Here is a 15,878-nt window from a genome sequence, read left to right on the forward strand (position 1 = left end):
ATGATATTTAGATGCTACTATCTACTTGTGAAGCTATGCTAGCTATGCTAATCAGTGTGTGGGGGGTGGGGGGTGCTCCCGGATCCGGGGTTAGTAGCCGTGAAAGGTTAAGAACCAGTGTATCTTTCATTTGCCATACAACAAGTATTTTTATGTAAAGTTTATGATGAGTTCTTTGGTCAGATTAGGTGAGTGTCCAAAATAAAATTCTGGTGAATCGATGCTACGTATTCACAATGTATAACCAGGATTTGTAGCTATAAATATGCACATTTTCAAACAAAACATAATTGTATTGTATAACATGATGTTATAAGACTGTCATCTGATGAAGTTGTTTCTTGGTTAGTGACTAATTTTATCTCTATTTTGTCGGTTTTGTGAAAGCTACCTATGCGGTGGAAACATGGTGAAAATATGCGGTTGTGTGTTTGGCTATTGTGGTTAGCTAATAGAAATACATAGTGTTTTCGCTGTAAAACATTTTAAAAATTGGAAATGATGGCTGAATTCACAAGATGTTTATCTTTCATTTGCTGTATTGGACTGGTGATTTCATGAAAATTATATTATATAATATCCCTGTCCCGTTAGGCTAGGCTATGCTAGTCAGCTTTTTTGATGAGGAGGATCCCGGATCCGGGAGGGTGATGAAGTAGAGGTTTTAAGGTGAGGAGGAATGACGAACATACCTGGAGATGCTGAAGGTCATCCTCCTGAATATTCTGAGACAGGTTATACACCTGAAAACACACAATAATACCATGAAATATCCTTTGTACGTAAGCCAGTTCTTGACAACATACCATTTCAAATCAGCAACGAACTAGGAACTCAACTGGCACAATATGTATGCACTCTTCTGGGTACATGGTCAGTAAAATACTAATAACTCAGTCACGGGCAGGTCCATCCCATAGACTCACCTGTACAGAGCTGGTCATGGTGCTCAGGGCAAAAACTGTTGCACAGTCCTTTATGGTGGACTGGCTGTCAAAGGCTCCCTGTGTGTCCACTAACAGAACAGCAACCTGTCGAGGGTTAGGATACTGCAAGTCACCTTTAGTTGATCAAGACATGATGGAAATCCACTTAAAGAAAGTACAGCAGAAATGGACATAAGATCATAAACATATTAAGACTGAAATTGAGAGGAACAATGGTTGTGTGTCAGAGTAAGGCTCACCTTGCTCCCATCTGGCTTGTTGACCACAAACACCTGACTCCAGACCTGGATCCCTGTGGTCTCCCTCTCACAGCCTCCTCTCCAGCTGAACCCTGTCAGAGGATCATCATCACCCCCCACCCACGAGTCTGACTGCTCCTGCTGCTGTGAGAGGACAAGAAAACAGAGTCATAGGTATAGAAAACCTCAAATAAGTTATTGATTTCTGTGGGCAAGTGTGTGTGTGTGTCATGTAGGTAATATGGTAAAAGCCCTACAGTTATATATTTAAAAAAAAAGGAATTTAGTACATGCATTTGCAAATTACCACCACCGGAGGTCACTGTAGTATCATTCTTAGTACTAGTCCGCCTGAGATATCTGGCTAATTTTACAGAACAGCATGTGCCAACTGCAACATGTCAGACTCCGTTCAGTCTAGGCCACATGTCAAACCCATTCCACGGAGGGCTGAGTGTCTGAGGGTTCAAACTGATCCCTTGTAATTGATTGATGAATTAAGATCACTAATTATTTAAGAACTCCCCTCACCTTAATAACTCCCTACATGTACATATTACCTCGACACCTGTGCCCACGCACATTGACCCTGTACCCCCGTGAATATAGACCCGCTATTGTCATTTACTGCTGCTCTTTATTTGTTATTCTTAAGGTATTGTCTTAAAAAATGCATTGTTGGTTAAGGGCTGGTATGTAAGCATTTCACAGTATGGTCTACACCGGTTGTATTCGGCGCATGTGAAAACATTTGTTTTGACCTGGTTGTCTAGGTCTTAATTTAAAAAAAATACAGACACTAGGCCTTCCATGGAATTAATTTGAACCCCCTGGTCCAAAAAAAAACTTAAGTCTGAAGAACACCAAACAGGATAACAGCTGCTGTTATGAAAACAAGGCCATTAGAAGTGTGCGCGTTACTCTACAAGTGCCGACAAATCCCTGTAGAAAATGGAAGAGTAATGCAATGTTGTAGTAGGCCTACAATGGGATTTGACTGACAAAGTAACTAATTATGCAAAACTGTAGCTCCTTGGTATGACAAGAGTATGCGGCCCAGTGTTTCCCCTTTCTAAGCTAACACATGGAATTGTTTTAAGATGGTCATACCAAGGAACATTTAGACATATGATTTGGAATTTTAGGACCCCTTTAAGTAGATAGAAAATGCATACAATTATTTGATTAAACATTTGGCCTCACTGCTATTAGCACATAAAAACACATTGAATAACAGATTCATGCACAGAAACAGATAAGTCAAAATATTTAATTCTAAAAGGAAGTTTTTTTGAAGTGTCTGTACTATATCTGAGATGTATACCATAGACAGAAGGTGTAACCCAGCCATGTCACAGGGCTATAATGCTAAAGCATCCGTTTGAAATCTACAGTGGCTTGCGAAAGTATTCACCCCCCTTGGCATGTTTCCTATTTTGTTGCCTTACAACCTGGAATTAAAATTGATTTTTGGGGGGGTTTGTATCATTTGATTTACACAACATGCAAAATATTTTTTGTGAAAAACAAGAAATAAGAGAAAAACTGAAAACTTGAGCGTGCATAACTATTCACCCCCCCAAAGTCAATACTTTGTAGAGCCAACTTTTGCAGCAATTACAGCTGCAAATCTCTTGGGGTATGTCTCTATAAGCTTCGTACATCTAGCCACTGGGATTTTTGCCCAATCAAGGCAAAACTGCTCCAGCTCCTTCAAGTTGGATAGGTTCCGCTGGTGTACAGCAATCTAAGTCATACCACAGATTCTCAATTGGACTGAGGTCTGGGCTTTGACTAGGCCATTCCAAGACATTTAAAACGTTTTCCCTTAAACCACTGAAGTGATGCTTTAGCACTATGCTTAGGGTCATTGTCCTGCTGGAAGGTGAACCTCCGTCCCAGTCTCAAGTCTCCGGAAGACTGAAACAGGTTTCCCTCAAGAATTTCCCTGTATTTAGCGCCATCCATCATTCCTTAACAGATTCCCAGTCCCTGCCGATGAAAAACATCCCCACAGCATGATGCTGCCACCACCAAGCTTCACTATGGGGATGTTGTTCTCGGGGTGATGAGGTGTTGGGTTTGCGCCAGACATAGCGTTTTCCTTGATGGCCAAAAAGCTACATTTTAGTCTCATCTGACCAGAGTACCTTCTTCCATGTGTTTGGGGAGTCTCCCACATGCCTTTTGGCAAACACCAAACATGTTTGCTTATTTTTTTCTTTAAGCAATGTTTTTTGTCTGGCCACTCTTCCGTAAAGCCCAGCTCTGTGGCGTGTGCGGCTTAAAGTGGAAACATACTCCAATCTCCGCTGTGGAGCTTGGCAGCTCCTTCAGGGTTATCTTTGGTCCCTTTGTTGCCTCTCTAATGCCCTCCTTGCCTGGTCTGTGAGTTTGTGGGTGGCCCTCTTGGCAGGTTTGCTGTGGTGCCATATTCTTTCCATTTTTGAATAATGGATTTAAAATGGTGCTCAGTTCAAAGTTTCAGATATTTTTTTATAACCCAACCCTGATCTGTACTTTGTCCCTGACCTGTTTGGAGAGCTCCTTGGTCTTCATGGTGCTGCTTGCTTGGTGGTGCGCCTTGCTTAGTGGTGTTGCAGACTCTGGGGCCTTTCAGAACAGATATATATACACACACATGAACTCAACAAAAAAGAAACGTCCTCACTGTCAACTGCGTTTATTTTCAGCAAACTTAACATGTGTAAATATTTGTATGAACATAAGATTCAACAGAAATGGAATAATGTGTCCCTGAACAAAGGGGGGGAGGTCAAAATAAAGTCAGTATCTGGTGTGGCCACCAGCTGCATTAAGTACTGCAGTGCATCTCATGGACTGCACCAGATTTGCCAGTTCTTGCTGTGAGATGTTACCCCACTCTTCCACCAAGGAACCTGCCAGTTCCCAGACATTTCTGGGGGGGGGGGGGGGGGGGGGGGAATTGGCCCTAGCCCTCACCCTTCGATTCAAACAGGTCCCAAACGTGCTCAATGGGATTGAGATTCGGGCTCTTTGCTGGCCATGGCAGAACACTGACATTCCTTTCTTGCAGGAAATCAGCCATACTGCTCGTTCTGTGCGTGGTGGCATTGTCATGCTGGAGGGTTATGTCAGGATCAGCCTGCAGGAAGGGTACCACATGAGGTACCACATTTATTTAGGTGTTTTTCAGAGACAGTAGAAAGGCCTCTTCAGTGTCCTAAGTTTTCATAACTGTGACCTTAAGCTGTTAAGGTCTTAATGACCGTTCCACAGGTGCATGTTCATTAACTGTTTATGGTTCATTGAGCAAGCATGGGCAACAGTGTTTAAACCCTTTACAATGAAAATGTGGATTTTTACGAATTCTTTGAAAGACAGGGTCGTTTCTTTTTTTGCTGAGAGAGACAGACCATGTGACCGACCATGTGACCCGTGTGCAATGAACTAATTATGTGACTACTGAAGGTAATTGGTCACACCAGATCTTATTTAACAAAGGGGGTGAATACATATTACCACACTACTTTTGTTGTTACATTTTTTCATTTTTTTTCTCCATCTCACCAACTTGGACAATTGTGCATGTCCATTACATAAAATCCAATTAAAATTCCAGGTTGTAATGCAACAAAATAGGAAAAAAAGCCAAAGGGAGTGAATAGATGGAAGGCACTGTATTCTCGCCACCAAATATGGTAATGAGAGGAAAATCCAGTCACAGGTATTGGAAGAGAATGGAACTACGTGAAACTAGGCCGACATTCGGTTAATTTTCTCATCTGATCAATACATTTTTCTGTTCCCAAAAATACAATGCACTAACTTTTATAGACTTCACACAACAAAGTAAAAAAAATATATATATATATAATAAAAAACACACGTGTTGTTTAGGAGTGCAAGGTCAAATTGAATTTGACACGCACACTTCAGAAGTGGAGTTCCTTAATGGAAATATGCAAATACGTACAACGCGCCAATAGGATTTCGCTAGCTCGTGCTTGGCCCACCTTCCTTGTTCTGCCCACTATGCTTAATTTTCTCCCACTGTAAACACAGATTAACCATCTTGGTTTAGTTATAAATATCTTCAAATATGAAAGATCAGGAAAACACACGCTTCCATATTTTTATAACTGGTATTGGGCTACTTTCAGACAAGCCGTGCGGCTTGTGGGCGCCCGTGCAAAAAAAAAAAAAAAACTAGGTTAAACTGATTTTTGTATTAAGCTAATTAGAAGCTCATCACTAAGCTAAGGATCCTGGGACTAAACACCTCCCTCTGCAACTGGATCCTGGACTTCCTGACAGGTGGTGAAGGTAGCTAGCAACACATCTGCCACGTTGATCCTCAACACTGGAGCTCCACAGGGGTGCATGCTCAGTCCCCTCCTGTACTCCCTGTTCACCCACAACTGCATGGCCAGGCACGACTCCAACACCATCAATAAGTTTGCAGACGACACAGTGGTAGGCCTGATCACAGTCAACGACGAGACTATAGGGAGGTCAGAGACCTGGCCGTGTGGTGCCAGAATAACAACCTATCCCTCAACGTAACCAAGACTAAGGAGATGATTGTGGACTACAGGAAAAGGAGGACCGAGCACGCCCCCATACTCATCGACGGGGCTGTAGTGGAGCAGGTTGAGACCTTCAAGTTCCTCGGTGTCCACATCAACAACAAACTAGAATGGTCCAAACACACCAAGACAGTCGTGAAGAGGGCACAACAAAACCTATTCCCCCTCAGGAGACTAAAAAGATTTGGCATGGGTCATCAGATCCTCAAAAGGTTCTACAGCTGCAACATCGAGAGCATCCTGACTGGTTGCATCACTGCCTGGTACGGCAATTGCTCAGCCTCTGACCGCAAGGCACTACAGAGGGTAGAGCGTACGGCCCAGTACATCACTGGGCGTAAGCTGCCAGCCATCCAGGACCTCTACACCAGGCGGTGTCAGAGGAAGGCCCTAAAAATTGTCAAAGACCCCAGCCACCCCAGTCATAGACTGTTCTCTCTACTACTGCATGGCAAGCGGTACCGGAGTGCCAAGTCTAGGACAAAAAGGCTTCTCAACAGTTTTTACACCCAAGCCATAAGACTCCTGAGCAGGTAATCAAATGGCTACCCGGACTATGCAATTAAACAAGGATATTAGTGTGTGCAAGAGCAGACTTTAGATAACAAGCTTTAGTTCTATTGTCTCTCAGTCTCCTCTCTCTGTGGATGTCAACCAGTCCAGTCAGTCAATCTAACTGCCACACACACAGAAGAGCAGACTCTCTCCAGCAGGAAACGTGACTGGAATGGAGTGTTCAAATTCTAGGCCGTAATAAGAGCACAGCTGTGCAGTGCAGACACCAGGAGGAAATGAAATGATTAATCTAAAGGTTATAACCTGCTGGAGAATAACATGGGGGATACTCAACGATCTCTGCAGTTCTTTCGGTTCATCCTGGACTGGAACTAGTGCAACAGAGCAATCCTGAAAACCTGACCCTGGATGAGATTGAGTGCATCGTCGTCTCAAAGAAACAATAAGCAATCACTGCTCCTCTGAGCCCACTGACGTTTTTTCAGACTTTACTTCTCTGTCCTCAGCTCATTCAGTGTCTGACTTGAGATTAACAGACCCAGGCAGGCAGGGATTCTAGCAGCAGTCTACAGTGACATTGAGTGTGATGCAGCTTCAAATCAAACGTTATTTGTCACTTGTACCAAATAAAACAAGTGTAGACCTTACCGTGAAATGCTTACTTACAAGCCCTTAACCAACAATGCAGTTAAATTATTGTCTTCAAAATATTTAAGAAAAAAATAAAAATAAACTAACAATAACAGGGGGGGGAGTCAATGTATATAGAGATATAGAGTCAATGTGCGATATAGAGTCAATGTGCGGGGGTACTGGTTAGTCAAGGTCATTTGTACATGTTGGTAGGTGTAAATTGAGAGATAATAAAAACAAAGGGGGAGATCAATTAAAATAGTCCGGGTGGCCATTTTATTCATTTTTCAGCAGTCTTATGGCTTAGGGGTAGAAGCTGATAAGGAGCATGTTGGACCTAGACTTGATGAGAACAGTCTGACTTGGTGACTGGAGTCTGAAAAAACTATTTAAAGAGCAGAATATAACGATATCCCTTTCCCAAGTTACCTGACATACACTACATGACCAAAAGTACATGGACACCTGCTTATCAAACATCTCATTCCAAAATCATGGGCATTAATATGGAGTATCCCTTTGTTGCTATAACAGCCTCCACTTTTGCACATTTGTGACCTGCTGGAGGTCATTTTGCAGGGCTCTGGCAGTGCTCCTCCTTGCACAAAGGCGGAGGTAGCGGTCCTGCTGCTGGGTTGTTGCCCTCCTACGGCCTCCTCCACGTCTCCTGATGTACTGGCCCGTCTCCTGGTAGCGCCTCCATGCTCTGGACACTACGCTGACAGACACAGCAAACCTTCTTGCCACAGCTCGCATTGATGTGCCATCCTGGATGAGCTGCACTACCTGAGCCACTTGTGTGGGTTGTAGACTCCGTCTCATGCTACCACTAGAGTGAAAGCACCGGCAGCATTCAAAAGTGACCAAAACATCAGCCAGGAAGCATAAGAACTGAGAAGTGGTCTGTGGTCACCACCTGCAGAACCACTCCTTTATTGGGGGTGTCTTGCTAATTGCCTACAATTTCCACCTTTTGTCTATTCCATTTGCACAACAGCATGTGAAATTTATTGTCAATCAGTGTTGCTTCCTTTGTGGACAGTTTGATTTCACAGAAGTGTGATTGACTTGGAGTTACATTGTGTTGTTTAAGTGTTCCCTTTATTTTTTTGAGCAGTGTATATATAGTGTGTGTGAAACGACATGTAGCGATAATCTAGCAGTCTAGGAATGGAAGATGTATTTTGGGGTAAGTAAAGAGCCTGTAGAAATTTCACACCACTAAATTAACCCCAATGGATTTTTTTTGTTTTTTATAATATCTATGTAGAGCCATTAGCTGACTTCCCGTTTACAGCAGTTTTATAAACCCCTAGATGGACATTATGTGCAGCAGACAATAAGGTGTGCAAGCGTCTCGTTAATCTGGGAATACAGGACTCTAATAAAGGGTTTATTCAGGATCTCCAAACTTCTTTACAAATGTTGGTATTGAACCGACAACCGAGAGATGACCCTGAAAAAGGTTAGCAGCGTTACATAATACCTTTTAATTCACACTACCCTAAGGGTTATGTTAATGACTTGAAAATAGATTGTCTTTTCGCTGTGAACTGTGGTTAAAAGCACTTACTGACAGCATCAACAAAGTTGTTAAATTGGTTCTTGCTTAACAAAATCTTCAACCAGATCTGCTTGATGAACGATTCCATTTAGGGCCCTGAGTTTATTTTAACTAATCTAGAAGTAGGGCCAGAGTTTGTTTTCCAGGTCAGGTCACATAGTCAGAGAAATATCAGTATTCTATATAATACAGTGAATTGTATGTACTGTAGGTGTAAGTGTGAACCTGGTTTTACCTGGTTGAGCATGTATCGGAGCATGAAGTCCAGCAGGAAGGACTTGCCCTTGCGGAAGGCCCCGGCGACAGACACCACCACCACATTGAGGTCTCTGACATCCTCCTGCAGTAGGAGCTTCTCCAGGGCCTCCGTGTCCAGCTCAAATTTGTGGTCGTCCTCGTGGGCCAGGACTATCTGGATGGGCCGAGCCTTCTCCAACCCCACCATAGGCTGCTCTTCAATTGGCTGCTCCCTAACATGACTCAGCTCTGGGGCCTGTTCCCACTCGTCTGTCTCGCTGTCAGCCTCTGCCCGAGGCGCTATCCTGCGACGAGGCCTCCGATCTGGCAGGGACAGAGGAACATCCTCCACACCACCTGCACCTGACAGAACAGGACACACATGCTGTTAAGAGCAGGGAGAGGGCACCAGTGCAGTTTATACACATGGTGTGGTTTAAACTTTACACATCACAAGGAAAGGTTTCAGAGAGAAGTGTAGTCTGAGTCCTCTCAAAAAAAGTTATTCGTTAGTCTTATCTTAGAGGATTCCAGCATCTGAACTTCAGTCACCCTAAGACACTTTCCATATTATTGAACATTCCATGACAATTCCTGGCCATGGTATTTGTTGCATGCTGCCAGTACATTGCCACAGGCCTGCACTGCACACACTTGGGTATTAGGAAACGTATTGGCAAAAGGGGGACAAAAGCCAGGGGTATTGTGAGATGAATGTACTAGGCCTTCATATGGTCATACTTGGCCCAGTGTCTATAGCACATACACTACGCAGTATATTTTATGTATCAAGGCTATGACCTCAGGGAGATTAATGTCACAAAAGGAAAGCATTTCAAACAGCTTTCAGTTTAACTTTTTAATATTTCCCGGAAAGGGTGTCTAATGGAAGGCATTCCCTTTCTAGAAAGGTGTGGGAATCGCTCTACATCAGACACGTCACTTTATCACAGTAGACAAACGCCTAAACCAACACCCTGGGAACTGGTATGACAAGTAATTGGGACTGCTAGTGCTCATGCAAACAAGCATCCTACAACTGCCATCGTAATTAGACAAAAAAAAAACTGGTTGTGTTTCAAGGAGACCTTTGGAAAGTATGGTTCACAACATACCAGAAACACCAAGTAAGACTCCAAAGAAAACGTCAATCTGCCCATTGACATTTTCCTCAGAGCTGACAGTCTTACAAGACGTGTGTAATTTGGACACGTCGAAGAACAACCATCATACCTAATAACAACCCCATCCAAAGCTCAGAGTGAGGATTTGGTGTAAGGCAGGTTTGAATGCTGGGTGCTGGGCTGTTCTCTGCCGAACAGCAGTGGGCTGACTGGGAACTATGGCTGATGCCAGGAGAGGGGTTGCCGAACAGAAGGTATGAGAGAACAGGACAGCATTCTGCGGAGCATTCTGTGGAGCAGAGCTTACATCGAAGAGGCATCCTGCTGATTCTGGTATACTGACTGTCTCGTCTGCCAACAGACGGCATTCACTGTGGGTTTGAGACTGCTAGATTAACGCTGTACAAAAAAAAGAAGACAAGTCAAACACTAAAATCACACCAAACAATAAGCCAGAGACTAACAGTGGTTTTATGAATGTATTCTACAGCTAGACAGACATCCATATCACAGAGTTGGTTTTTTAGCCTCAGTGACAGTAAAGCTGAATTTATATAGAAACGAGTCAGGACAAAAGCCCCAGCTCCTGACACCTCAGTATTTCCACACATGGGCAGACAAGCAATTTACACCAGTCTGATTAATAATCACCTGCAACACATGCAGAGTAGCATGATAGCGGGTCAGGATGAGAAATAGAAGACTCGCTGGGAGAATCAGGTAAGAAGGCCATCTAACTTGTTGCCAGACTGCTCTGAACTTTATTCACATATAAAACGGTACTTAATATCCCGCATAAAAGGATAACCCAAACATACACCTCTCTTAGCCCAATATTGGACTAAAGGACCCTAACGTTACTCCAAGGACCTTACATATTCTGTTTAAAGGGTGAATTGGCTATGGAAGACAACAGCCAAATACACCATCTAAAATGTGAATGATACAGCAATTGCTGTAAGGTTCTAGAAACAAATCCCTCTACACTCATATCACAACAAAATAATTTCACAAATGAAAAGTAGTTTTAGCCAAAAGTATTTTTCAGTGACCACACGTCTGTGGTGTCTGTCTTCCGTTTACACACAGGTGTTCAGAAAAGCAGATAGCCAATTAGCACAGGTAGTCCACTGATTTCCTTCTGTTTTCCCTAAACAAGCCATGTAACATGGAAATCTGGCCATGTGGGTACCCTAACCCAATAAAGTTATGTATCAATTTAACCTTAATAACACTACGCGTCTATCAAGGCAGTGGAATAAGTAGCTGTAGTCAGCAGAATGAAGTGCCAATGCTGTTATAGGAGCCATAGGAGATAGACAAAACATACACTACTCTACAGGGACTGGGCTGCTGAGCATTCCTATAGGGTTGATGGGAAGAAACCATTTACTGCGAGTGCTGATGAGGGAAGCTAGAGGTTAGGCAAATACAGTCCAATCCCTCTACCTTTGAGCAAACTGAGACGTATCCAAAAATGTACAGGCTTATCATTACTTTTATCTTCCCACAGTTCTCTCCTGTTGCATCGTATCAGCCCTGATCAGGGTCTATTGGCAGGCCATGTATGAGGCAGTGGAGGTCTACATCTCAGCTCAGTATCTGAAACAGCTCTCCCTCTCCCCTTTACTAAATCTGAAGACTTGAGAAGCCACGACAACACACTTAGCCACGTGTCTGTGGGAATTTTCTTCAGAGGAAAGGAACATTTCATACAAAGCAAAACCCGAGTCCCACTCTCCTTTTTGGCGACCCTGCCAACTCCAGGAGACTACTCCCTCTCTGGACCGGAGTCAAGGAGGGTAAATGCTCAACTGCATTATTGTTTTATGAATAATCTATCATATCCTCCATTTGCACAAAATACTTACTTTCAACCACTAGCAGATGTGCATACGCATGGTCTAAAGTTAGCGGTGAGGTGAGCACATTCTCACCTCAAGTTAAAATGTTTTAAATGCCAACTTTTGCGTGAAAACTGGTGCACACACATTTTGGGGTATATTTTATACGTACGCACAGCTTATAAAATGAAGCTCCTGTAACCCAAGGACGAAGTGCAGCCCCAGTGAGTGTTAACTATTGCCACAAACAAAGCCAGCTGTATTTTGCTGCTTACACAAGTGGCATGTCACAAGGCTAAAGGATTTAAGAGACACACATTACTGAAATGTCAAAAATAACCCAGGTTATCTTCAGAATCTTCCATTTTCCTACTGACTGATTTCTGTACACATCAACATTGGTACACAAATAATTGTGCCAGATTGTGACTGCTGTTCAGTGAGAAAGATGTTAAGTAGGGTTGAAAGGAATTTTCCCCATGTGTAACCAATAGATTAGAACAGCTGAGAAAATGTAGCTAAGGCTACACATCTATCACGTTACAATAGAGTTGATGACAGCCGTTACACCTGAGGGGGAGAGAAAACGCATCTGGTGTTTTCTCCTTGCTTCAATCAAGGAATCTGACGCAAGGACACAGAATGGGCATGCAAAACCAGAGGAGCAAAGATTTTCCTTTTCTATATATTAAGCCTACTTTGGTGACCAGTTAACATTAGGCCTAGTTGAACTGGGTTTCAGTTACACTGCAAGAAGACTAAAGTCGTCACTGGCTATTTCAAGAGGGGAACATTAGATTCAAAGAAAAGCCAGAGGGTCCCTAACTTTACACAAATAACTTAGGAATGCCTGGTTGTCTAAATCAAAAAGGAGTTCAAACTAATAACACCCCACTTTTAATATCCCAAACAGCAGGGTTAACTAGAGAATGTTAGCTAGCAAAAAAAGAAAGCTTGGTGTGCCAAGCTAGCTTGAAGAGGGATGTCATTGTTTTCAATTAGAGCATGACAGTAAATACCGTTGAGGCTGGCGGTAAATGCAGTCAGACGCTACGGTAGATGGGACTTGACGCCAGAGTTAAAATATTTCAACTTTTGCTGTAGCGTTGTTTTCTACTGGATGTTGATTTGCACTGTGTTTACTGAAATCACCATAGCAGCGCATAGCGTCGTGCCATCACCATCTTTCTTGTCCTGTTATGTCGACTGGTAGGACGTTTTTGCGGCCCTCGTCTAAAAGCAGCATCATGCCCTCTCAGATCTCAATTCTTATTAGCCAATGCCAGTCACGTGATCGGGTCATTCTCACAGGCATCACAGCTTCGAAGTAGGCTAATAGTAAAGACCGACACGATGATGCAACGGCGTGCATCCTTATCGATTTCCGAGGAGCATATTGAAGACGTTAGAAGAACTGTCCACATTTACTTTGTCAGCAAACAAGAGTAATGAACAGCAAAAGCAGCAGCCTATGTCAGTCTACTATCCTCATATAGATTAGGTCAACTTTTGTACTTAGTATGTTGTTCTATTCGAGAAATAAATATTCCAAACACTCTGGGACAGTTGCAGGAGGATAGATCCCAAATGAATACAACCACAGTATACAAAAAAAATAAGAATGTTTAAAAGCAATGAGGCTGATGCAACCGATCAGAACATTTAGCTTAAAAACATTTTTTTTTACATTATAAGGGCAGCAATGCACACGGCTGGCTAAGCGTGAAGGTTCCAAAATGCAACTGGCGGGAAAACACCATTCTCCAATGCGCACCACAACTGCGTGCTGTTTCATGAGAGATTAAAATATAATTTCTAAATGTTAAAAATGGGAAGATCTAAAGATGCAACTACCATGGGTTGTTCATATGACTAGGAGTGTGTCTTTGGCTGCTGGACAATGAAAGAAAGTTGAGAACATGAGAAATACTGGTGTCAATGGTATTAGGAAGTGTTCAAATAATCCTATTAACATGCCTGTGGTCAGAACACATGAAGACATACCTCAATAAAAACATCCAGGTTTTAAACAATTACGTTTAAATAGTGTAAACATTTTGACTTTAGGGCGAGGTGGGAGATGTTGCGGTTCGCAACAGGCACTACCCTTCCTCTCCTATCTGAACAAACAGTGCCTCGAGTACGACATAATCAAGCCTTCAGACAAGTGGTCACCAACCTGTGTAAAGAGGACTTTTGCAGTCAAAAAGCAAACAGATCTACGATTCGAGATATATTAGAGGTCGACCGATTAATCGGAATGGCCGATTAATTAGGGCCAATTTCAAGTTTTCATAACAATCGGTAATCATTTACATTACATTTAAGTCATTTAGCAGACGCTCTTATCCAGAGCGACTTACAAATTGGTGCATTCACCTTATGACATCCAGTGGAACAGCCACTTTACAATAGTGCATCTAAATCTTTTAAGGGGGGGGGGTCAGAAGGATTACTTTATCCTATCCTAGGTATTCCTTAAAGAGGTGGGGTTTCAGGTGTCTCCGGAAGGTGGTGATTGACTCCGCTGTCCTGGCGTCGTGAGGGAGTTTGTTCCACCATTGGGGGGCCAGAGCAGCGAACAGTTTTGACTGGGCTGAGCGGGAACTGTACTTCCTCAGTGGTAGGGAGGCGAGCAGGCCAGAGGTGGATGAACGCAGTGCCCTTGTTTGGGTGTAGGGCCTGATCAGAGCCTGAAGGTACTGAGGTGCCGTTCCCCTCACAGCTCCGTAGGCAAGCACCATGGTCTTGTAGCGGATGCGAGCTTCAACTGGAAGCCAGTGGAGAGAGCGGAGGAGCGGGGTGACGTGAGAGAACTTGGGAAGGTTGAACACCAGACGGGCTGCGGCGTTCTGGATGAGTTGTAGGGGTTTAATGGCACAGGCAGGGAGCCCAGCCAACAGCGAGTTGCAGTAATAGTAATAGGTATATAGGTATTTTTGGACACAGATTTGCCCCAATTTTTTTAAACCTTTATTTAACTAGGCAAGTCAGTTTAGAACACATTCTTATTTTCAATGACGGCCTAGGAACGGTGGGTTAACTGCCTTGTTCAGGGGCAGAACGACACATTTTTACCTTGTCAGCACCGTTTTGCAATCTTCCGGTTACTTGTCCAACGCTCTAACCACCTGCCTTACATTGCACTCCATGAGGAGCCTGCATGGCAGGCTGACTACCTGTTACACGAGGGCAGCAAGAAGCCAAGGTAAGTTGCTAGCTAGCATTAAACTTATCTTATAAAAATCAATCAATCTTAACATAATCACTAGTTAACTACACATGGTTGATGATATTACTAGTTTATCTAGCGTGTCCTGCGTTGCATATAATCGATGCACCTACTTCGACAAACGGTGATGATTGAACAAGCGCATTTGTGAAGAAAGCACTGTCGTTGGACCAATGTACCTAACCATAAACATCAATGCCTTTCTTTAAAATCAATACACAAGTATATATTTTTAAACCTGCATATTTAGCTAATATTGCCTGCTAACATGAATTTCTTATAATTAGGGAAATTGTGTCACTTCTCTTGCATTCCATGCAAGCAGTCAGGGTATATGCAGCGGTTTGGGCCGCCTGGCTCATTGCGAACTGTGTGAAGTCCATTTATTCCTAACAAAGGCCGTAATTAATTTGCCAGAATTGTACATAATTATGACATAACATTGAAGGTTGTACAATGTAACAGCAATATTTAGACTTAGGGATGCCATCCGTTAGATAAAATACGGAACGGTTCCGTATTTCACTGAAAGAATAAACGTTTTGTTGTCAAAATGATAGTTACCGGATTCGCTGGCTCCAGGTCATCTCCAAGACCCTGCAACTCCCTCTTCCCCTACTGTATATATTTATTTTGCCCCCCATTATTTCTATTTTGCACATTCTTCCACTGCAAATCTACCATGCCAGTGTTTTACTTGCTATATTGTATTTACTTCGCCACCATGGCCTTTTTTTGCCTTTACCTCCCTTATCTCACATTGTATATAGACTTATTTTTCTACTGTATGTTTGTTTTACTCCATGTGTAACTCTGTTGTTGTATGTGTCGAACTGCTTTGCTTTATCTTGGCCAGGTCGCAATTGTAAATGGGAACTTGTTCTCAACTTGCCTACCTGGTTAAATAAAGGTGAAATAAAAAATGAATAAATAAAATGACCAAAGGCTCGTATTTCTGTGTGTTATGTTAT

The 15,878-nt window shown here is 42.8% G+C and overlaps 1 protein-coding gene across 5 annotated transcripts in view; it reads right to left on the bottom strand.

The window, feature by feature from the left end:
• Positions 1-15,878, bottom strand: part of atl2 (atlastin GTPase 2) — a 29,663-nt gene that overhangs the window by 11,587 nt on the left and 2,198 nt on the right. For 3 of the 5 annotated variants that reach the window (XM_071393474.1, XM_071393478.1, XM_071393479.1), the window contains exons 2-5: positions 8,706-9,070; positions 1,187-1,330; positions 927-1,031; positions 693-743 (exon numbers count right to left, since the gene is read on the bottom strand). In XM_071393474.1, the coding sequence (XP_071249575.1) occupies positions 693-743; positions 927-1,031; positions 1,187-1,330; positions 8,706-9,070 (665 nt within the window). The remainder of the gene's footprint in view (positions 1-692; positions 744-926; positions 1,032-1,186; positions 1,331-8,705; positions 9,071-15,878) is intronic. The other 2 variants (XM_071393476.1, XM_071393475.1) reach the window with 2 other exon arrangements.

This window comes from Salvelinus alpinus, chromosome 3 (assembly GCF_045679555.1).
Source record: "Salvelinus alpinus chromosome 3, SLU_Salpinus.1, whole genome shotgun sequence".
Classification (NCBI taxonomy): domain Eukaryota; kingdom Metazoa; phylum Chordata; class Actinopteri; order Salmoniformes; family Salmonidae; genus Salvelinus; species Salvelinus alpinus.